General features: G+C 31.3%; 2 protein-coding genes across 2 annotated transcripts; one reads left to right on the top strand and one right to left on the bottom strand.

The window, feature by feature from the left end:
- Positions 1-4,853: 4,853 nt before the first annotated feature.
- On the bottom strand, positions 4,854-10,755 carry LOC132716767 (C-C chemokine receptor type 1-like). Its single transcript, XM_060700104.1, has 3 exons — positions 10,386-10,755; positions 7,252-7,425; positions 4,854-6,072 (listed from the first exon to the last, which is right to left on the bottom strand). The coding sequence occupies exons 2-3, from the start codon at positions 7,288-7,290 to the stop codon at positions 4,891-4,893; spliced, it is 1,221 nt and encodes a 406-aa protein (XP_060556087.1). The 5' UTR covers positions 7,291-7,425; positions 10,386-10,755; the 3' UTR covers positions 4,854-4,890.
- Positions 10,756-19,997: 9,242 nt separating this feature from the next.
- On the top strand, positions 19,998-23,865 carry LOC132716766 (uncharacterized). The gene is made up of 2 exons (XM_060700102.1): positions 19,998-20,829; positions 22,873-23,865. Exons 1-2 carry the CDS (start codon positions 20,144-20,146, stop codon positions 22,940-22,942), a joined length of 756 nt encoding a protein of 251 aa, XP_060556085.1. The 5' UTR covers positions 19,998-20,143; the 3' UTR covers positions 22,943-23,865.
- The last annotated feature ends 424 nt before the right edge of the window (positions 23,866-24,289 follow it).

The raw sequence follows: 24,289 nt of genomic DNA, 5'->3' as shown, positions 1-24,289 counted from the left end.
TTTGGAGATTCTTTGACTGATTTCGCTTAATTTGAGGATGATATTACTGTACATCAATGTACTAAATAGATCATTTTAGATAGATTACAAATATATTTACAACTTTATAACATAAAAAGGTTAACAATAAAAATAGATATATGTACTTACTAACGAATATCACAATGAATCAATTCTGTAAAAAAGCAATACATTGACTAAATACACATTAATTTTATATTATTTTTGTCACTGTATTTAATTGTTACAACGAAAGATTTTTTGTTTATTTGGAGTTTTCCTAAAAAAACACAATTGTGTCAAATGGCGCCTTTCAAGCCTAACTGGCGGAGTAAAAGTCTAGGTGCCCTTCAGTACATTCTTTCAAGCACGTGAGGAAGCTGGATAACTTCCTCATATGTAAGAATCCAAAGACCCTGTTGGGCTTCGAACCCATAGCTGTGAGAGTCCAGTGCTTTAAAGTAAACGACGTTAACCACCCGGCCCTTGATTTGTTTGAAACAAAATAACATTTCGATTCTATATTGTAAGATTTCGTTTTTTTGACATAGCGGTCTTAACAGTGATAAAGACAAATTGGCTCAATTATTATTAATAACAGAAAATCCCTTTTGTTTCTTTTTTAATTTCATTGATCATCTGTATTGATTGATTAGTATGATTTTGGCATTAGCATTGTCCTTGATATCAAATTTCATGTTCACCTGGAACTTATCATTAACAAACATGTCTTCACTATTCTTTTCAACAGAAACCAATGTTGTCATTTGTCACAGTTAGTAGAATGCTAGAATTTTAACATATTAATATCTCCAGTCAAAAGTTCATTCCCGATGCGTTGAGCGCATGTTTGAATACCCATTGATGAATTACATCGAATCTACACGTTATGTTTTTTTTATATAAAATTTGGTTGTTATTGACTGTATGTATATTTTCTCTTGGAACACTAAAAAAACTCGACAAACAATTATTTAAAGTAAAATCAAACAGTTAATTGACAACCTGATTGCTTCGGTAAAACGACTGGGCGGTATACAGGAAACAAAAACCAAAAAAAAAAAAAAAACAAAACACAAATCGACGGAAGCTTAAGGCGTTGCTTTTTCCTTTAAACAGCAACAAAAACAGAGCCAAAAACACGATTTTATGTTTTAAAGTAAAATAATATATACTATTTCTGCAGATGATATCTGAAAAAGGAACAGTTCAATATTAGATAATATTGATTCATACAATGATAGACTATACTTTTTATCTTATATTATATCGTTTCTTTATTTCTTTAACTTCCTTTCCTATGTGAATTAGTAAGTAAATAAAAAGTTATTCTATCGTCATTGTTAAACATACTATAAAATCTTTACACTTTATGTCCTCACATCACCAGCTAATGTCCCACATTATTGATCATTTTTATTGCTTGAAATAAATCCAAAATCTTGCCTTAACAACATTTTTCAAAACATGAATATATACCGTCACCTAAGAGCTGTAATTGGTTTACTCCTATTAAATTATCTGAGAAGTTAACCGTAGTTCACACATAAAGGTTAAGGTATAATTAAGATCTTTTCCTGTATCTGCTGGCCCAGATCTAAAAAAGTGTGTTTACTCAATACTCTTATTTTTCCTGTCGGCAGACACTTATTTTCTATTTACTGACAACCATCAACAATTACTTGACGTAAAAAAGATATTGTTGTACATGGAATTGATAAGAATAGTCATTATATGAATTATTTATAAACATTTATCTCATTATTTCTAGATCAGGTCATACCATCACAATTTATACAAACCTATGATAAATTAAGATGTCTTAAATTTACTTATTCATCTCTATTTTATCTAAGCATATTACGACATAACCGCATTTACTTTCTTTGAAAGATATGTCTACACGTATAAAATCCCATGCCCCACAGACCATTGGGGAAGTTCGATATTTGTGTCTCTTTTGCCTTGATTGTTCCAGTTTTTCTTTAAGACAGTTAAGATCAGTGGTTAATGCTAAGCATTCAAATATTCTTACAACTATAACGACGGAGAAAAACAATGCGTAATATCTATTTAAGTGTCAATTACCACAGCTGGAAATCTTTTAAATAAACTCTCGTTTTCTGAATAAAGCAAAAGCACACATTTCCTGTTACTTTTCTCCTGTTTTGTTACGCTTTGTAATCATTGTTTCAACTAGACGTATTGTTATGAGGTCACAATGATATTTGCACAAAACGAATTTCGAATGGCAACAAACCATTTCATCATGGTGCTCTTGAAGCAACTTTACATTATTTTTCGCGCCTGATTTGTTGAACTTCGAGTTAACAATTTACTTAATGATCATCTAATGATTAATCATTTTTAAGTGTTTTAAGTAAATAAGATTCGCTAGAGCTTTTAGTCATATTAACGAATTAAATGAAACGATTTCTTTTCATTACCAGCAAATTTCTTTAACAGGACTACCACCGCCATTATTTCGCAAATATATTAATTAATTTTATAATTGTAATTTTCATTTAATTCCAAATTAAATAGTGATTTGAAAACGGTTCTGCGACTAGGGAGAAATAAAATTGATTTTGTTGTTGATCTTGATGCGCATATGTTTGACCTTTAGCAATGTGATGTATTATCGAAAATAGATTAAAACTCAACTTAAGAATTCTCTTTTGACAGTCATTTAGATGCGCCACGATAACAGCCCAAATGTTTAAATGAATCACAAACAATCAGCTAAAATTAGCATGCATATAGACATTAACTGAAGGAATACCTGAAGAGTCATTGAAAGAAAAGCGAGGTACTGTTGTAACATAAAGTAATTCAGCGGTCTGTTTGAATCAGAGCTTGAAATTCAGAAATTGTCAAAAATAAAACTGTAATAGAGTGAATCATACCGGGATTTTAATCAACAATTAACGAGTTGAGAGCCTGTCCCCATTTTTAAAAACATTGTTTATTAATAATTAGTTATGATCCTGCTTGCCGGTTAGTCCGACCACTCGTCGAAACCATAAAAGTTTTGAATCTGGCTTAAACAAATCTGATAAACAAGAAACGAATAAATTACAATAAAATGTATCTTTTTTATTTTTGAAAAGAAACAAAATACGAAACAATCTATTTAATATACAATTATTTGTTTAAGTCAGAAGTCTTTACAACAAAGTTTCAGTGTTTTAATGTATTATAGCGGGTTGAAGATGATTTCCCTCACGGCAAATTAAAATGTAGTTATTATAAATGAGAATAATTTTAAATCATTTTCCACAAAAAAAAATACAGTTTAACGACAGTTCTGTACTAATACGATGTAAATGAAAGATATGTGGCAAAATTCTGGTAACAGTAAACCCCTTATTTTCACTGTACCTATTTTTACTTACTACCTGGATCTCATATCATTAGATAAAAAACAGACATGTGTCCGAATAATTACATACAATTTCCTTGCGTTAAAAAGGAGTTAAATGGCGAATTAGATTCTTACCATCTTGAAAACTAAAAGGTACCAACAACTTTCAAAATTTACGAGCCAGATAAAAGATAAATATATGTTTATCTGTTTATGATATTTGCATAACATGATAAATTGCTAGTTAATAAATAATGCCGGATACTTCAGACATATTCCTTGCGTTCATAATTATTAGTTGACACATCATTGCGAGTGCTTTAATCTACGAACACTTACCAGTTAAACAAAAAACTATTTTTCGTTTAATACCAGTAACATAACAAAAAAATTATGTTAAATACCAATTGGATCACAAGCATTTTTTTCTGTTTATCAATAAAACCTTCACGTCAGTTAATTATTCAGATAAGTAACAGATAATTTGGTGTATAATTAATTAGGTTTTCAGTATTTGATCCGGCATAATGCTTTTTACATATCCCGTATATAATACTCGATTGTTGTCCTTACTTCGTATATATGTTTCGTTATTCTCTTTCGGCATAAATATGAAACTGCTATGATACTATTAAGCAATCAGCTAGATAATTACTAGAATTTAAAGATGGGAGCATTACTTTTCCTGAATGACATAAAATTAGCAAATCAACACGTTACTTCTATATAATAAATCTAGACATTGACATTTTTTCTATCTCAAGTAATTCGCTCGAGTAATGTCTGCTGTGCGAATTCGTTGGTCCTGCTGAGACTTTGATCATGTCAAAATATAATTTAAACCAAACTTTGGCAGACGCAATTCCTTAGTGTAGATTTTGTAAAACATTATATCACAAGTAGCTATGTCGCACAGGTTTCTCGCGATACTGCCTTGAATTGTTATATGTATTTTTCAGGATGAAAGCAGCACATTGACGTTATCTAATCTAGTCTATACTTAAATTTTGCGGAGCCTCCAAAGGAATGAGTCAGTTCTTTTAACGTCCTGATAATGAATCTCTCGTTGCTTTCAATACATGTATTTTTAATATGTGTATCAAGTAAGGTTTGTTAAAAGCAGGATGCCTCCAGTTTCATGTCAATTATCATCTAAAATTTGGAAAATATATTTAAAAGTTAATATTGTTAAGTGAAAAACAAAGTAATTTACAAAAACAGGACTTACAATCCACGTAATTTACATTATAGGTCAACATATTCAAAAATAACTCTAACTGCCTTAACTTACATAACCTGATTTTTTAATCTTTTATCTTTTCTCAAAATATTAGTACATGTACATATAATACTCATGTTTGATTTTCTTGAAACAGTTTTTGTTCATCTGAAAGCACCAAGCTTTAAAACAATAATTCTCTTTACCTAGCTGGCTTATAAGGATTTTTTAATTATGACAGTATTGATGACGTCTGGCAAAACCTTTTTTTTTTCAACAAAAACACAAGGATATATACAACTGTAGCTTATGCAACGTACGTAGCTATGGTTCCAGAATGATTTGAGCTGCCAAATCGACTACATCGGATGTGTGACTTATACATCCGACGCTTTCTTTTTCTGAAACGCAACATAAATGCTAGTTCATTTCTGAAATATGCACCAGTGATACTGTACAAAAAGAAATTTACACAATAGTTTAAATAGAACACTGTTCTAGTAACATTAAGCACACCGTTCCAATAGTCAATATCGCCATGATTAAAATCACTGGCGTCAGAGTGCAAAAATCTCGATGATAAAAAATGTCTGAACCAGACTGCGGAATAAGGCAGATTAAATGCAATGAAAAAGAATGAAATCGCCAGTAATATCAACGTAAACTCTAGTCGTATTTTAGTTGTTTCAGCAAAGAGGTCATTATGACGATGGTTTCTTAGGTATAAGGTTCGCATAATTAATAAATTCAGTATTGTTATAATAATAAAAGGAACAAGTGTTATCAGTAAAGCAAAAATTGAATCTAACACAAATGACTCAAAGCTGTACAGTGAATTAGAGGTGCATGTGATATGTCCTTTTTGGATGTTCTCACTGCTAAGAATAGGTTTATATGACACAAGTATTCCACCAACAACCAGCATTCCGATTAAGATCTTTCTAGATTTTCCTTTAAACGATTTAAGAGGGTAGCACACTCCGGTAAATCTTTCGATGGTGAATATCACAATAATCCAAGTTGACATGACTCGAGATAAATATGAGAAAAACAAAAGTATTTGACACGGCCCATTCTTATTCAAAATTCGCAGTATTATTTGGGCATCCGGGTTGATGTGAATAAGTCCTCTTCGTAACCATTCAATAAACACGTAGAATATCAGAGTACATATATCTGCTGCTGATAAAGCCGAAAGATAAGAACTTGCAGACATTTTCCGCATATTCTTTGTGCTAAATACTGCCGCCGAAAGGCCGTTTCCTACAAGGCCTATAATAAGTATAAATGGTGTTAGATAAGAGAATAGATTCAGTCCAACTGTATAAACTGTGGGTTTCTCATAATTAAATCGATCTGGAAAATCGAAATCGAAAAAATCATCCAACGCCGGCGTAGTGCAATTTGAAACATATGATTCATTGGAACTGTTTGATTTTAGTCCCGTCAAAGACGTATCCGATGTACACGGAGATTTCATTTTACCCAACTGCAATGAGAAAGCAAACAGAGCTATTGTTAACAACATCACAGTGAAGCTAGATTCCACTTAGGTTAAAAAATAACAAAATATGCAATTCTTACATATAAATGAGGTGAAACACTTAAAATGGACATTTCTGCAAAGTATGATAAAAATACACTCAGAATAAAGTTGACTATTCTGAAAATCCTCACCCATGTTATGGATCAAAACTTTCGTCAATGGTACATAATTCTCGAAAACAAATATTTTCAGTAATGACATGCCAAAACTTCATTGCAGTTCCTTTAAGACTCACTATAAATATTCAAGTTCTGATAACTCGTAACTATTTTGGCTTTTATCATTTATCCGGATAATATACCATTGCAATATGAAATAAATATGTTTATACATGGAAAAAATCTTTTTTTCTATACAATATCAACGTTAAAAGTATTATTGCAACGCCAGTATTTCAATATAATATATACATGGACGGAAGAGATGCTACACTTCTTATTTCTTTAGTTGTAGTATCATTTACAACGTTAACAGTGTTAATATGACGTTCTGCTTACAAACGCATTGACTCTACGTCAAGTGGTCTTAAACTGTTACAATTGAAAATGATGTAAGTGTAATTTTTTGTTCTTGGCGGCGAAGACACACCTATCACTAAAACAATGTGTTAAACAAGTTTATTAATGGTATATTATATCCGATGATTCGATGATTAGAAAAATTTGTCCGCAACTTAAATTCTTGTTGTCACACGACAAAAATTTTTAGCCCATCGTTCGTTATCTTTTATCTTATTTTTCTTTTAAAAGATGGACAATAAAATCTCAAAGGTCTGTTTTAAGGTTTGTTGACTATAATAACACCTCTGATTTTTTTTTATTTACATAACACATATACACCCCAATTTGATGCGTACGCACTTTGTTTATTTATCGTATAATTGTATTGTAAAGTTATGGCTTTATTGAGAATATTAGGGGTTGCAATACTTGTATATTTGATATATAAAGCCTCCTGCCAATGTTCCAAAAATAGTGTCGTCTCACAGATCACATTGAGAGTTGCCAATTCTATAACATATAGTATTACATGAATCATGTCCGACAATTTACTAATCGATTCATCTTTCAAATAAATCATTATTTCTGTAAATAACAATGATAATAATAAAAACGGACTCACATAGCTTTTGAAAAACGAAGAATTGAATAAATGGTCCATTTCATATGTAGTTTACAATAAACTTTTATTTAGGATTTCCAGTTGTTTTCTTAACGGCAGCATGGCTTTTTGCTAGCAATAATAGGACATGTACTACCATTTGTTCCACGTTCTCTACCAGAATCTGACAAGTAACTGAAAAAAGTTTAAAACAGTAATTAGTTCACTTGTAACTATGTATTGTAACAACATTCCAAGTAATTCAGTCACTAAATGTATTAACTGAACGTTCCGGATCGAATTAATAGCCCAACGTTTGAACTAAATATATTGGAAAATGAGGGAATTCCTCATAGTTTTGTTGTGATTTTTTGTACTCAACGATAAATATACAAGACAAACTGAATTTAAATAGACATTGGCGATAAAAGGTCAAAGAAAGCTCTCGTCTATACCCCATAGAACTATAAATGACACTTGACGGCTAAAGCGGGTTTAATAGTAATATATTCTCAATGTATGACTGAAGTTGTCAGCTTAAATATATATGAAATAATCAGCTTTTCTATTTATGGTAATAGTACAATTTTAAACTTTAACTGATTAACATTGCACTGTATTAAACCGATAAACCTTTGTACGTTATCGCCTTACTTTTAATTTGTGATAAAAATAAAAGAGAATATCTATCCCGTCTTTTGTATAAGTATATACTTATATAGCTGCTTATATGTAATATCCAATTATCTTTGTATGGTATGCCCAGTAATCGGACATGACGCCATGTATAAAAGAAATGTCTGCTAGTTTTGGAAAATGAATGTGTGTTGTGATAAGCGAAAATATTGTGTGGTAATATTGACCTGAGACGCATTAATATTAGGACGTTTCTTTCGTTTGTTTCCGATGTTTTTTTATATACTAACGTCTCGATGGCCTAGTTGTAAGTATGATAGCATAGCAATCTCGAAGTTCGAATCCTTAACAAACTATTTATCTATAAGATTACTTTCATTTTTTTTTTTAAATATATTCAGCATTTGTGGATGAATCATTTCTTTAATTCCTTGTGTTTTTTCTGTAAAAGAAATTAAATGAAGTCTTTGATATAAAGATGTATAATTATGTAAATAATTGCATATTTTTAATTTGTAGACCCGTACAATTGGGGATTGGTATGCACTAAAACTTAGTAGTCAACGTTCGCAAAATATGATTTAAAATAATCCATAAATAACTACAGTTTTATCAAGATTCGAACGTATTACATTCGATTGGAAACTAAAAGTCTTAACTCCTTATCATTGCTAGTTAGGTTGTAGTTGTGTCAGTCACTTTAAGTGATACATAATCCATTTACATGGTTTACTTCGGAATCCGATAAAAGGTCATATCCTTGTGTCAGGTCAATATTGCCAAACAAGCATTCTTGCACTCGTTAATATAAATAAACATTTAACTATTATAATACATAGGCGGATTCCTATTATAGTAATCAGGAAGTACAAAAAAGTATAATCAATTCGTATATATTTAAACATTATCATATGCTTGGCAAAAAGCACATTTATCAACCAAAGCCAGTAGTCTAAGACTTTGGAAAATCAGGAGATATTTTAAGTTCCGTTGCATTCTTGAAGCTACAATAGATTTCGACCCATAAACATGTCGCCTCGATATATTTGTAAATTCTTCCATTTAATGACAACGGAACTGACTGGCGCCTTTTTTTCCAAATGTTATTATATTTCATAAACACACTATTGATAGCAACAAAATTTAATTTGACGCACCACTTGTACTGGAACAAAGTTGATCCCGAAAATCAAACCACTGTTAAGGATGATGGTTAAGCTTATTTGATATATTATATTGTGTGATAAGTTATATTTTAAGATAAGAGCATTAAATGGTAGCATTAAATGGTGCATCAAGACGGCAAGTATAGATTCTATTTGATTTAGTCCGTGTATGAACGCAACCTCCATCTGCGACACATAGATTTATACTATAGCCTGTCACACCAAATTTAAGCATTTAATTTTTTATTAAATATAATAGTAAAATCAATTAGATTAATGTCATGTTAACTCTAATGTTAATATCTGTAGGAGTTTTTATCAATAATATTAATTAATTGTTTTTTATTGTTTCTTTTTTGGTTGTTTTTATTTTTATTTCTTTGTTTGTTTGTATTTTTTTTTTCAAAACAAAATAATCAGTTATATAGTTAAAATGTTACAATTGTAATTGACTTACGTTGAAACTTGACGCGACGTCCATTTTAAATTGGCGACACCCATAAAGTCATTTAGGGTTCTACTCAATTATTAGCGCGACGTGTTCTCGATAATTATAAAAATATGATTATTTTATCTACTTGCTGAGCAATATTTGAATGTTATCAATTGTTATATAACTATGTTGATATTCCGTCGTATTTTATATTAATGTTACAAAAAAGCAATAAAGTGATTTGATTAGATAGCTTATCAATCTAGATTGCATCTTGAGAATGGGAACACTTGAATATGTAGAAGACCAAAGAAATATTTTTACGATGTCCCTGCATATACAAGTAAACTTAACAAAATATCAATATCATAATTATATCAAACAGTTATGAATAGTAAATGAAAAGAAAACAAGACGTAATGTTTATTAATCAAAGGGCATGTACATTTAAATAATCAACACAGTATAACACTCGGTGAAATTAAATCCTGTATTTAAAGAAAAAAAAACTTGAATATCCACTTTTTATTTTATCTTTTAAAGTATTTTTGTTTCATATAGCTAGATATTATCATACACGCAAAGATAAATTTGAATTGCATGAAGGACACATTTTTTAAATCCAGATAAAAAAAACGAGCAGGAAACACTTCATATAAACACAGCTAATACTTTCCGTGTAAATATCAGTGTAAAATGTCTCCCCTTGTTTCATATGTTTTACATGTAAACACATATAAACTAAAATTTCCCGTATACAAATCCTTGTATTCACCCATTTTAAATATGTTTTAATACTTACTCAAATGATTTTAACGATGTTGTTATAAAATTTCAGTATTTGAAATGGATCAATTACAAATGTATTTAAATTATTTGATCTTTTTGCACACGAAATTCTAACATCAAGATGAACTAACCTTTATCAAGTATGATATAATCTATTCCTACATATATATAAATGTCATTCAAACAATATCGTTTCATAAAAATGGTTCTTAACACCCTTTGTTGTTTATGTTGTTTATTCCGTTGTACAATATATGCGACATGTAATTTACAAAATTCCATACACTAATACGATGCAGACACCTCTACAAAACTATTTAAATGTTCTGTGAGGAGATATACACTGCTGTAACAGAGAATTTATCGGCGATTCTTGAAGTTACTGTTCCACACACGGTGGTTTGTGAGTTTTAGAAATAGCTTGTCATCAACGGAAAATATATAAACTTATGTACTTTTTTATGAAATTAAACTAGGTTATAAATAATTATATGTTCTGTTCCAAAATAAACCAAATGTTGTTAGAAATTGTACTTTGTTCAGCTATAAGTCTCTAGAACAGTTTTATTTTGTAAACCTCGAACTAAAGTTTGACCTATACACTATACAAATGTTCATAGGCAGCGGTATTTAAATTTATCCCTAGTGAAACACACATACAAATAAACTACAAATTTCATTTTATTTATTTTAAAAATGAAAGCACACATGCATAAAGTGATACGGAAGCCCGTTCACATGTGCGGCAGGTCAGTAGTTTTTAATGCAACACGTCATAAATAGAGGAAATTCAAGCTGTTTTTATAATTATAAATACGGGATTTATTTTCATTTGGTGGTTTGAAAATAAATATTTCATAAATGGCAGTAGTCCCAAGTGAAATATGATAATTTTAATACCAGATAAAAATGAATTCTGTATATATATATAGAGAGAGAAAAAAACTTGTTACATAAAAAATCCTCTTTTTTGACATTACAATTTGAAAGAATTCCCCTTTTTAGTACTGGCGGAATTGAGAAGAAAGTAGTCCTGCAAGACGCCAGTCAAAATATAAAAACATGTTTCGCTGCAGTGAAAAATATTTTTTTTACATTGAACATACGGAAAATAAAAATATGCATTTTATTTCATAATATTTCTCAATATTTCATTAATAAGTAAAATAAACTGATTTATTTCGTATGAAAGAATGATATTATTATAGTATAAGCTAGTGAAATAAAATTCTACTTTTTTTGCGACTAAGCCTTTTCTATTTGCTTTTGATAGTATGAACGCCAGAAATAATTTCATCACTAAGTTAAACATCGTATATGTTACTGTATGTACAATAAAGAAATTGTACACAATGTCATATATAGAGGATATTGAATGAGTGTAAGTCCAAAATAAAAACCGTTTAAAGTGAAATAAGATCATTTATCACGCTAAGATTTAGCGGGTCTTTACACTATGTTTGCATAACGCTAATGACGTCACGTCAAAATATATGCACGGCCGTGCAATACCATATTTACTAAGTCGCAAAATCGGCACGGGTTTGCGATAAAATGTTTTAAATAATTGTTAATTGGTTTTGAAATAAGAGTATAACGTTTACTACCGTGGGAGATATTTAACATTAAAAGTTTGTATATTTTAGAACATATCTTTATTCGACAAATGTTATTATTATTTATTCATTGTTTTAAACGCTTGGACAATTTTGTCTATATTATCAACTTTTGGCGTCAATGACTGAGTGGTTAAGGTCGTTGACTTCACACCACTTGTCTCCTTCAGGGATTTTAGAATGTTTAATGTGAGGAAGCTATCCATCAAGCATACGGAAAGTCCATAGACATGCATCATAAAATATCGCTGGAAGAATCAAAACCTGCCAACATCATATATCACAATAAAATTATTTCATGGATCGTTGTTTCTGATACTTAACACAAACCTGCCGTTATATACCAATTCACTTTAATCAAGGTAAATTACATATGATATTACGACTTCATGCCTAGAGTCAATTAATTAGCATCAGTTACATCTGGTCATTGATATTCTGTTTGATATTAATGAAATAGGAAATGTATATATAGATGAAAAAAGTATATATACAGCAGGAGCGTTGTAACTTCTTTGTTAGACAAGGCTTTGTTCACTATATAAGTCTTGATCATTCGCAGACGTATATATTACTATTCGTGAATATTGTTAGTATATACGTGTAATGATCAAATGCTCAATAAAGAATTTATTAAAAGAATTACAGGTATTGTTATGTAAAACGACTTACGTGGGGCGCCAGGCGAAAATACGACAGCTTAACCCAAATGTTGACATTACCATATTTTCATCCGGCGCCCCGCGGAGCGAAAAAACGACATGGCACAAATCTACCACCAAATATAACATATATTGCAAAATGATGAACTAGATATGCTCACATCTTTAGTACATTTCATGTATTTTTTTAATTTTTACATATGCAAAAAAATGATAATTTAAGCTAGTGTTCAGAAAAACTTAAGGATCATCATCCTATTTTCAATTATCTTCCCATAAAGCAATGTTTTATATTCTGTTACATAGTTTTAATCGTATTTTTGTGCCTTAAAGTTTGTACAAAATAAAGAATCTTTCAGGATCAGCTAGTGTATGTCGTGCAAAATAAAATGCGTTAAGTGTAAATGAACGAAATTCACATACTACGACTTAAGATGAAATACACATGTTGACTGTGAATCCGTATTGAAAATGCATGTATATGGCGCCAAATGTGTAGTTAAATTTGTTGAAAAAGCTTGCAAATTTTATCGCTTCGAACATCTTAACTTTTTAAAAAAAAAGTTTAGAACATAAATGTTTATGCTTATCAACATGTTACATGAATAATAATAATAAAATTATTACTGTCAAAGTTCGTGTAATTAACATTAATTTTATAAATAGTAAACACCTTCATTCTTAGACTAAAATAATAATAATAATAATAAAAAACACAACTGTTAAATATAAAATAACAACATCGCAGCTAAGATATTACAACTTCAGAATGTTAATGTAATGGGAATCGTAACACAATTTCAAGCAAAACTTACATTTGTTATTCATTATTCAACTTGTTAAGTGCACATCATTAAAATCTCATTAACGTCACGAGAAATGGTAGGGAAGTCCTAGTCATTCGAGAAAAAAATGTGAAACAAAAAAGATACAAATTAAAAGCATTATATATAAAAATTGCAAACTTGAAGTATTTTCAGGCCTATTTGTTTGAATCTGGTTATAGACGGTCGTGTTCATCTATCTATCCAACCATCCATTATCCATCCATCCTCTCACAAAGTTAAAATCAAAACTTGCGATTGCAACTTTTGAACATAAGATAAAATGAATGATCCCATCTCAAGATAATTTCTCAATTCTGCACGGATCTTACGACGGTCTGAGGAACACAATATTGGCAAGGTATATCGTTTGTACGAAAGACCTGTGGTGATATTTCAACTTCTTTAATGCTCTATTTTAATGTCGTGAACATGAAACTGTGAATTTGTGAAGTACATGTAGAAATCGTAAATTCGTTAAGTTGAAATGTTGAACTCGTGAATTTGAAAATAATGTATTGTTAAAACTAAAAAGTGTGAATTCACGAAAATGAAATCGAGAATTTATGAAGTTTTAATGTCCCCACCGGTCTTTCATCTGTGCAACAATTGGCATCCTCAAGAATGCTGTACATTCACCTACATTTTTGATCATGTTATTATTTTAAGTCCAACAAGCTTTACAGTCACTTTGGTTGAGTTATGTGAAATTCCTTCCCTGGTTTGATGTAAAATCTATACTTTATATTACAAATCTCAATCGGCAAAATAATCTTAGCATTGAACGATCTCGTAAGTTCGTGACTGACTTGACATAAACGTCTGTCCATTTTTTCAACCTGTCCCGTTAAATATTCCTATCTTCAGGCATTTCACTTTAAAATAATTTGGCAGTTATGTTAATTGCATGTAGACTTAATTATATACTGTGAGATATGAGAATAATTCATTCATATATTGACAAATTTATTTGAACTAATTTTGTATATTTAGCTTACTTATCAATAAATGCAATTAAAGCTACATTTAATAAATATGTAAAATTATTTTGCAGTCGGCCTAAAAACCAAGCATTATACAGTTTCATTAACCTTTTTAACAGTATTGTTGTAAATCTCATCAAACATTGTTGATAAATTACAATTATAACCGGAAAACCCCACGGTAACACTAAAGTTCGTATACGAATTTTAACATGCAAATGAAGACTATGATCAGTTCGTGTATGTGCTACGTCACAGTGTTAAAGTTGCTATAATGAACACAGCAAATTTGAGATTTCCATGTGCAAACACACTTTAACCGTTTTAGCTTCTCATAAAAATATTAAATTTGTATGAAAACATCCGTTACAATGCGGATATATACCGTTATATAAGGACTGCTACTTATTGTACGGATAATCCGAAGGCGGAGTTTCTTATGCAAACAGAAAGTGTACTTCCGATTCCGCCAGAATGAGGTCGCAGATATGTATGCTTATAAAACTCAATTTGGTTGTCTTGACACCATAATAAGATCTTGAGCCGATATAAAACCCAATTTATCAATGAAATGTCGCTATTTCTGTTTTTTTTTTAACTTTATCTAATGTAGCTTTAACTACCATCTTTTAAATTCAGTTATACTGTCAAAATAAATAATCATCGCTTCAAACTAAGAAATGGTGATGGATAAAAAGCTGGTCATTAATTTATCATGTCTTCGGTAGAAAAGCATGTCAAATGTTGAAAAACAATCCTCAATGCCTGATAACTTAAATCATTTCAATACCAGTGAGCCATTATGTCTATGCCCGTCCAAAAGCTTCAACAACGTATCTAGCCATTAAGTAATAGGTTTGTCTTTAAAAATTGTCTTTCGGACTCCAACTCGTTTCGACAAATTGTAGGCTATAACATGTAATTAGTGCATACGATTTATTAAGAATAATGAAATACTTTTCAAACTTTTAATCGTTTTTATGTTAACAACCACGACATTCTAAAATATCTTCACTTCATAATTATACAAATTCCTTTAAATTCTGCAACACTCATTTCCTTCCCTGATTTGATGTAAAATTAATACTTTATAATACAAATCTCAATCGGCAAAATAATCTAAGCATTGAACGATCTCGTAAGTTCGTGACTGACTTGACATAAACGTCTGTCCATTTTTTCAACCTGTCCCATTAAATATTCCTATCTTCAGGCATTTCACTTTAAAATAATTTGGCAGTTTTGTTAATTGCATGTAGACTTAATAATATACTGTGAGGTATGAGAATAATTCATTCATATATTGACAAATTTATTTGAACTAATTTTGTATATTTAGCTTACTTATCAATAAATGCAATTTAAGCTACATTTAATAAATATGTAAAAATATTTTGCAGTCGGCCTGAAAACCAAGCATTATACAGTTTCATTAACCTTTTTAACAGCATTGTTGTAAATCTCATCAAACATTGTTGATAAATTACAATCATAACCAGAAAACCCCACGGTAACACTAAAGTTCGTATACGAATTTTAACATGCAAATGAAGACTATGATCAGTGCGTGTATGTGCTACGTCACAGTGTTAAAGTTGCTATAAAGAACACAGCAAATTCGAGATTTCCATGTGCAAACACACTTTAACCGTTTTAGCTTCTCATAAAAATATTAAATTTGTATGAAAACATCCGTTACAATGCGGAAATATACCGTTATATAAGGACTGCTACTTATTGTACGGATAATCCGAAGGCGGAGTTTCTTATGCAAACAGAAAGTGTACTTCCGATTCCGCCAGAATGAGGTCGCAGATATGTATGCTTATAAAACTCAATTTGGTTGTCTTGACACCATAATAAGATCTTGAGCCGATATAAAGCCCAATTAATCAATGAAATGTCGCTATTTCTGTTTTTTTTTAACTTTATCTAATGTAGCTTTAACTACCATCTTTTAAATTCAGTTATACTGTCAAAAAAAATAATCATCGCTTCAAACTAATAAATGGTGATGGATAAAAAGCTGGTCATTAATTTATCATGTCTTCGGTAGAAAAGCATGTCAAATGTTGAAAAACAATCCTCAATGCCTGATAACTTAAATCATTTCAATACCAGTGAGCCATTATGTCTATGCCCGTTCAAAAGCTTCAACAACGTATCTAGCCATTAAGTAATAGGTTTGTCTTTAAAAATTGTCATTCGGACTCCAACTCGTTTCGACAAATTGTAGGCTATTAATTAGTGCATACGATTTATTAAGAATAATGAAATACTTTTCAAACTTTTAATCGTTTTTATGTTAACAACCACGACATTCTAAAATATCTTCACTTCATAATTATACAAATTCCTTTAAATTCTGCAACACTCATTTCCTTACTTCTTAATCCTCCGTAACAATTAATAATTGTCTTCCAAGTGACCTGAGACAGATCTTGTATTGTTTGTTAGTAATATTAAAATTGTATAGCATTAACATTCCATAAAATAAATAATGCAAGTGAAATAAGTTCTTCTATTCTTGTTGAAAATAAAACATATGTCGCTTCTAAGATGATCATTATCGCAAATCTTCACTTTTCCAACTTATTCATCATAAATTTTCTTCTGAATTTCAGGGATAATAAAAATTAATTTAACAGTTATTGAAATCAGGCAATGCATCACAATTTAAATGAGACAGACTGCACACACGCATAGCGCTTACAATTTAGCAATTACTTTTATATAACATTAGAAAATTAATGCGTGGTAGAGTAACGAGCAAACGTCATGCGAAAAGTCATTAAAGTGACATTATGTACATATTTTCATAGTAAGGTTGACCTGAATTGACTTTATATTTCAAAAGATTGACTGTTTAAATGGTGTTTGACCAACAGTTTATATTGGAAAATGTTTTTGATAAAATTTAAAATCTGTCTAAAATATAAAAAGACTGCCCTATGGGTTATTTATTGTTTATGTGACGTAAATTATCAAATTAAAAGGAATTATGGCAAAATGAACATTTATTTTTAATCTTACCAGTGAACTCACTATATACCTTTAGATGGGCATAATGTCACTTTAATGATAAGGTTACATGTATATTTTAATTGTTAGTATTTTCGAAATTTTATGAACCTATCATTAATTATTTATTGAGCTTTAATTATTTATTTCTGAGCTGTTAACGCCGAGGAACTAATAATGTGTTTGTATTGTAAATGTTTTCTGATAACATATTTAAAAAAAAATATGAGGATGAAACTGTGTTACCATTCAAGCAATGTTCAGATATTAAAATGATAATGCATTACAAAGTAAATATCTAAATATTTTAAGGCATTGTTCACGTAAAATGGAAGCAAATCACTTCATTGATATTTCTCTGTTGTATTATATTCATCGTTAATATTTCTATTAGTGATTGCTACTTTAGTAATAAAAATGGATTTTTATCAATTTATCATTCCACTCCATGAATAATATGAAAAATATATCTCTCAATTACCATGTTTAAACTTTTATATATCACAAACCATTTCATCAGTCTCATGCATTTTCAAAGAACTATTAAAAAATTGAAGCCAAAGTATTTCAACCTCGGAATTTTAATGTAATACAAATTGTAAATTATTAAGATAATTTCTTGCAGAAGTTACATTTGTTATTTCAGTATTTAACTTGGTATGTTCCTTTGTATTTAGGGGAATAATGTATGTATGTATAACACAGAACATGTGTGTGATTAGAGGTTTTGTAGTATAGTTCACATCATTTAAATTCCATTTACATTACGAAAACTGTTAATGAATTCCCAGTTATTCTGTGACGATCTTTAAAATAAATGTGCAGTAAACTTAATACAAATAAGAAACCTTAAACGGAAACACCCGTTGTATCAGCTTAAGAAAACACAATATTAAAACAACGAAAAATGGTGTTAAATGTAGGATTTTGAAACGGTCACGTTCAAAGAAATAAAAATGATTCATAATTTGTATTGCTGAATGTGGAAGATTAAATGCCACACACACAAATGACAAACAAATCCATACATCCATCGCAAAATTACGGAGCCCCTTAGGTGAAATTTTTGACACTTTTTTCCCGGCATTTATTCGTTTTTACGAAATATAAATTCGTAATTACGAAATATTAATTCGTTGTGACGAAATAATAATTTCGTTTTTACGAAATATCAATGCGTTTTTACGAAACATTAATTCGTTTTTACGAAATATTAATTCGTTATTACGAAATATTACGAAATCTTATCTAAGGTCAGTTTATCTAAGGTGAGTTTGACGAAAAACCTATTAATCTCAGAAAGGGTCATTTACAAGACTGGATCAACCTTGCAATTATAAGCCGAATGATTCTCAAGTTAATATATTACAGTGAGTGAGAAGTCATTCTCAATCCAAAATATCCTCTTTTTCCCAAATGTCAAATACATGTTCCCATCAACAATGTTTTGATTTTGGGGCAATTAATCATTTCTGACATGTTTCTTTTAAAAAGAAACTCGCGATATTATTACTTTCTTTCATCATAATTATACATTAGTTTAACTAAAGGGGGGGGGGTCCAGATTTCTACTAATCTAATCAATTTGAAAAAGTATATTTCTTAACAATTTCCGTGCGATCATATAAAGATTATATTTTTATTTCAAAACTCAAAAAAAAATCGACAAAACGAAACAGAAAAAAAAATGTCCGTGTTTGGATTTGAAGCAAAGGACCCCCATTTGAACAAATGTACTATTACGGCTATTGACAGGCGGTTATTTTGATTTATACAATAGTGTTAAGTTGAGAAAAAGATCACTTATCTGTCTATTTACATGCCTTATAATTAGTCAGGAACGTAGTTTCAATGCCTTCTTTAAAAACATTACCAAACCTCTTTAAAACCCTAGAAAAAATTTAATTCATTTTAACGAAATATTATTTCATATTTACGAATCATTATTTCGTAATTATAAAATAACATTTAGTTTTATTGAATTAATATTTCGTAATTAAGAAAAAAATATTTCGTGAACACGAATTAAAATTTCGTAAAAATGAATAAATATTTCGTAATTATGATTATTTCGTAAAAACGAATTGATATTTCGTAAAAACGAATTATTATTTCGTAAAAACGAATTAAAAACGTAATAATATTTCGTAATTACGGAGTAATATTTTTAAAAACGAATTAATATTTCGTAAAAAGGGATTAATATTTTGTAATTACGAAGTAATATTTCGTAAAACGAATTAATATTTCGTAAAAACGGATCAATATTTCGTAATTACGAATTAATATTTCGTAATTACGAATTAATATTTCGTACAAATGAATTAAGCTCCGGGAAAAAGGTGTGGTAAATGTAAGGGGCTCCGTACATTATCGAATGATCGTATTCCAAATAATAAATCCAAAATGGTGACTGGGTTTTTCCTATCGATGCAAAAATGAATACACTCATTTTGAAATAATAAATCTAATTTGCATGGGCCTTTCGATGGTCTTAGGAAAGTAATAATTGCAAGAGTTATTGTGTGTCAAACAGACTTCATCCGCAATAATGAAATTTTCGCGCGTTTCGCTAGTATAGCGCGAAAATATTGTCTGTACGTTGCGTTTATTTTTGTGAGAAGTATAATTATTTCAGTGTGTAAATGTATTGCACGGGAAAATCGTGGGTGTATTTTATTTTTGGGATGTTTATCGAAAGGCGAATCAGTCTACCGGACACACTCGTTTAGTAAAGACGTACAAAATTAAATTTATTAGTTTGGGTGACCACGTGGCAAAAAATGGACAATACAGCGGGAGAAAATGATCTGTTGAGTAGAATAGATGGTCCAGTTTCAAGTAAATTGTCGGAGTTTGAGAAAACGATGTCTGAAGCTCAAAAACGTATCTTAGAAACTCAGCTTGAAAAATTAAAGCTAAAATTGGATACAAGTGACAATTATCAGTTTCGAAAGCGGGAAAACGAGGAAAAGTTCAAGCTTAACAAGAAAGTGCTTGGAAGTTTGGCTGAAGCAAGGAACGAGCTCGAAGACTTGGTTTCTAGCGGATCGACTAAAGCAGAGGCAGCCACACAGAAAGTAATTGAAGGTATGGACACTTTAAGGTACCGTCAAAAAATAATAAAATTGGCCGATTCTAGCGACCTAGGATGGCGTGTGGTTAAAGAATATGAAACGCATCCACTTGCAGAAGGATCCGATGACGAAAAGAAAATGTATCGAGCACAGCTGCAGGCGGATCGAAAGGCCAGACAAGAAAGGCGTTTAAAGTCGAGGCGTTTTACCCCTTACGTTAATCCAGGATCGAGGGATGCGACGGCTACAACGTCTGCTCCAGCTCCAGTTGGCGTTCGGATTCAGACACTCGGGCGAAAACCAGGGCTTTGTTTCCGGTGCGGGAGGCCGGGTCATTGGCAGGCAGATTGCAAGGTCAAGGTTACAGAGGCGAATGATTCAAGTGTTAGCCAGTTAAGTAAATTTTCTTGTTTAGAAAAAATATCAGATTTTGTTTTAGTAAAAGAGCAAACCTTTAACAGTCAAAGTACAAGTAATGTAGAAACAAGAGTTATGACCCCTGTTGGTCGACTTAGAGATAATATTACACATTGGAAAAGGGCAAATGCAGGTAATTTCATCATAGACGTTATCGAAAACGGCTATAAATTGCCATTTAAAGTAATTCCTGAAAAAGCATTTTTAAAGAACAACAAATCTGCTAGAGATAATGCTCAGATTGTAACATCTGAGATAGATAAGCTGTTGCAAAAAGGTTGTATATCTGTGGTGAAAAAGGTTCCACATGTTGTTAATCCATTAACAGTAGCATTTAACAGGTCAGGTAAGCCGCGTTTAGTACTAGACTGCAGGCATATAAATATGTCATTGTTTAGATATAAATGTACTTTTGAGGATCAGTCGGTTGCTAAGCAACTGTTTAAAAAAGACACATTTTTATTTTCGTTCGATTTAAAGAGCGCCTATCACCATATTATGATATTTGATTCTCATCGTACCTTTTTAGGTTTTGAGTGGGATGGAAAGTTTTATGTTTTCCATGTTTTACCATTTGGTATTTCTGTAGCAGGTTACATATTCACGAAGGTGATGAGAGCTGTTGTGAAACACTGGCGTTCCAAAGGACAAAATATTATAGTTTTTCTTGACGATGGTCTGGGCGGAAACGTGACATTTGATAAAAGTTTGTCTTTAAATCAATTTATTAAAGCTGATTTACAGCTGTTTGGTTTTCTTTTAGCAGAAGAGAAATGTATTTGGTATCCAACGCAAGTTATTGTTTGGTTGGGATACGTGTGGAATACCATATCAGGTGTGTTATCTGTAACAGAAGAACGCATGCTTCGTTTTTAAAAGGTTAGTAGTTTCGATAATCGACCAGGTATGTGGCGACAGAACGCTGATTAAGGTAAGAAAATTAGCTTATTTGGTCGGACATTTGATGTCCATGAAATGTGTGATAGGTTCAGTTGTAAGCTTAAGATCACGTGCTATGTATGCATGCATTAATCAAAGAGCAATCTGGAATGCTTCGGTCATTGTGACTTCAGAAGCATTATCTGAAATGATTTTCTGGAAGGAAAACATTAAAGATATGAATTACTGCCTTATGGAAAATGTCAGTTGTGACAGCATAGATTTTAGTGGCTGTGGTAGCAGTAATATTTGTACGGTATTTAGCGATGCCAGTGGTCTTGGTTACGGAGGTTACGTAGAGGGCGCGTCTGGAAGTGACGTCATAGGAAGTTGGTCTGAAAATGAGACTGGTCTAAGTTCTACTTGGAGGGAACTCGAGGCTGTGCATAGGGTTCTTCTGAGTAACATAGAAAGCCTGGAAGGGCAACAGATTACGTGGAAAACCGACGATAATTTTGAATAAGGGTAGTTCTAAGCCATATCTTCAAAAAATTGCTTTAAAGGTTGATGATATATGTAGGCAGAATAGTATGAAAATAGAACCATTGTCGGTACCTAGATCAGAAAATGTTGACGCAGATTATTTGAGCAAATGTTGCGATAGTGATGACTGGTCTGTTCAAGACTGGGTTTTCCGCAAGCTCGAAAACATGTGGGGTAAGCATAGAATTGATCATTTTGCATATAGTTACAATACCAAATGTCAAAATTTAAATTCTAGATTTTGGTGTCCAGGTACTAATGGAGTGAATGCTTTCAGGCAAGTTTGGTCAGGGCATATAAATTGGCTTGTGCCACCACCGAGGCTTGTAAGTAAATGTATTAAAAAAGGAATAGGAGACAAGTGCGTTTGTACCCTGGTGGTACCGATGTGGAGATCGGCATGTTTTTGGCCTTTGATCTTTCCAGATGGCAAAAATCAAGCGTTTAACATTAAAGATTTGTTTCAATTTCAGCAAGGTGTTTTGACAGGAAGAGGCAGAGGAAAGAATGGAATTTTCGATGGAAGGATTTTAAAATTTGGCCTTTTAGCGTTGAGAATTGTGACAACATAATAGAATGCTCTTATATATTTTCAGGTTTGAAGCTCAAGGACACGATTATCGACCACGTGAACCAGACAGGGGTAGCGTTAGACAGTTTCGGTGAATTGCCTGATAAAATGGCACACAAATTGTTGGGTTCACGAAGTGACAATACAAATATTAAGTATATTTCATAATTCAAGAAGTGGGACAAGTTCATTTCTGAGAAGGGGGGTAATTCTTTACCAGCGTCTCCTATTCACGTCGCATTATATATTACGGATTTACTAGAAAAACGTTGTTTTGATCATGTGATTTCAGCATCTGTGTATAGTTTGAAATGGGCGCATGGCTTAAAAGGACTTCCGGATCCTACTGAAAACTCGTTCGTAAAGAACTTATTAGAAAATGCTAAACGGAACAATTCTAAACCACCATCTAATAAAGAACCTTTGTCTACAAAGACATTGATTGACGTTTGCTCTGAATATTCAGAATCTTCAGACATTTTGGTTGTCAGAGATTTGTATATGATTTTATTAGGTTTCGCAGGCTTTTTGAGATATGATGAACTAAGTTCACTCAGGTGTAACGATATTGTTTTTCATGATGACCATTTTTGTCTGAAAATTAGGAAAAGTAAGACTGACCAATACAGATTAGGAAATGAAATAGTTATAAGTAAAGGAATGTCTGTTGCTTGTCCTTATAAAATGTTAAGGCGTTATTTAACTTTGTCCAGTCAGACTATATTTGATAGCAATTATTTATTCAGGCCATGTTTTAGATCAAATTCTACTTGTAAATTAATTTACAAAGACAAACCGTTAAGTTACTCAAGGGCTAGGGAATGTATTATAAGTAGATTGCGTCCATTTACGGGGGATTTGAACATAGGTCTACATTCACTACGGTCTGGTGGGGCAACCACAGCTGCCAATACCGGAGTTAATGATAGATGTTGGAAACGTCATGGTCGGTGGAAGTCCGACATTAGTAAAGACCGTTATGTGGCAGATTCTTTGTCAAGCAGACTTATGTTGTCTAAAAAATTGAGTTTGTAATTAATATACTACTATACTATATCGGCTATGCTCAAGCCCTTTTTATTGTCTACATGCTCGTCCGGGAAATGTATTTATGAGTTGTTTTTTATTCATTTATTTCTAACGATGGTATACTGGTTGTTCTTGGGTGCACTTTTACATTAAGTATAGTTAAGACTGAAGTAATGTCTTCTATCGTTTGAAGATTAAACGTGATCGTTAACAAGCTCTATAATCACTTAAGCTGAGTTCTGTGAAGATTATTTGGCGATTTGATGTGAAATGTATACGTCCTTGTACAAATGTCTATCGTAAAGATCAGCAAAATAAAATACTTCGAATAATAAAAGCACTGACAATCATATTGACTTTGTTAACAGTCGTCATATATTTCTGACTATATCTTTTCTAACCAAATTGATATT

Source organism: Ruditapes philippinarum, unplaced genomic scaffold (assembly GCF_026571515.1).
Source record: "Ruditapes philippinarum isolate M1 unplaced genomic scaffold, ASM2657151v2 ctg900_1_1_1_1, whole genome shotgun sequence".
In the NCBI taxonomy this organism is placed as follows: Eukaryota; Metazoa; Mollusca; class Bivalvia; order Venerida; family Veneridae; genus Ruditapes; species Ruditapes philippinarum.
The sequence above is the reverse complement of the archived record's forward strand: the minus strand, read 5'-3'. Positions and strand labels throughout refer to the sequence as shown.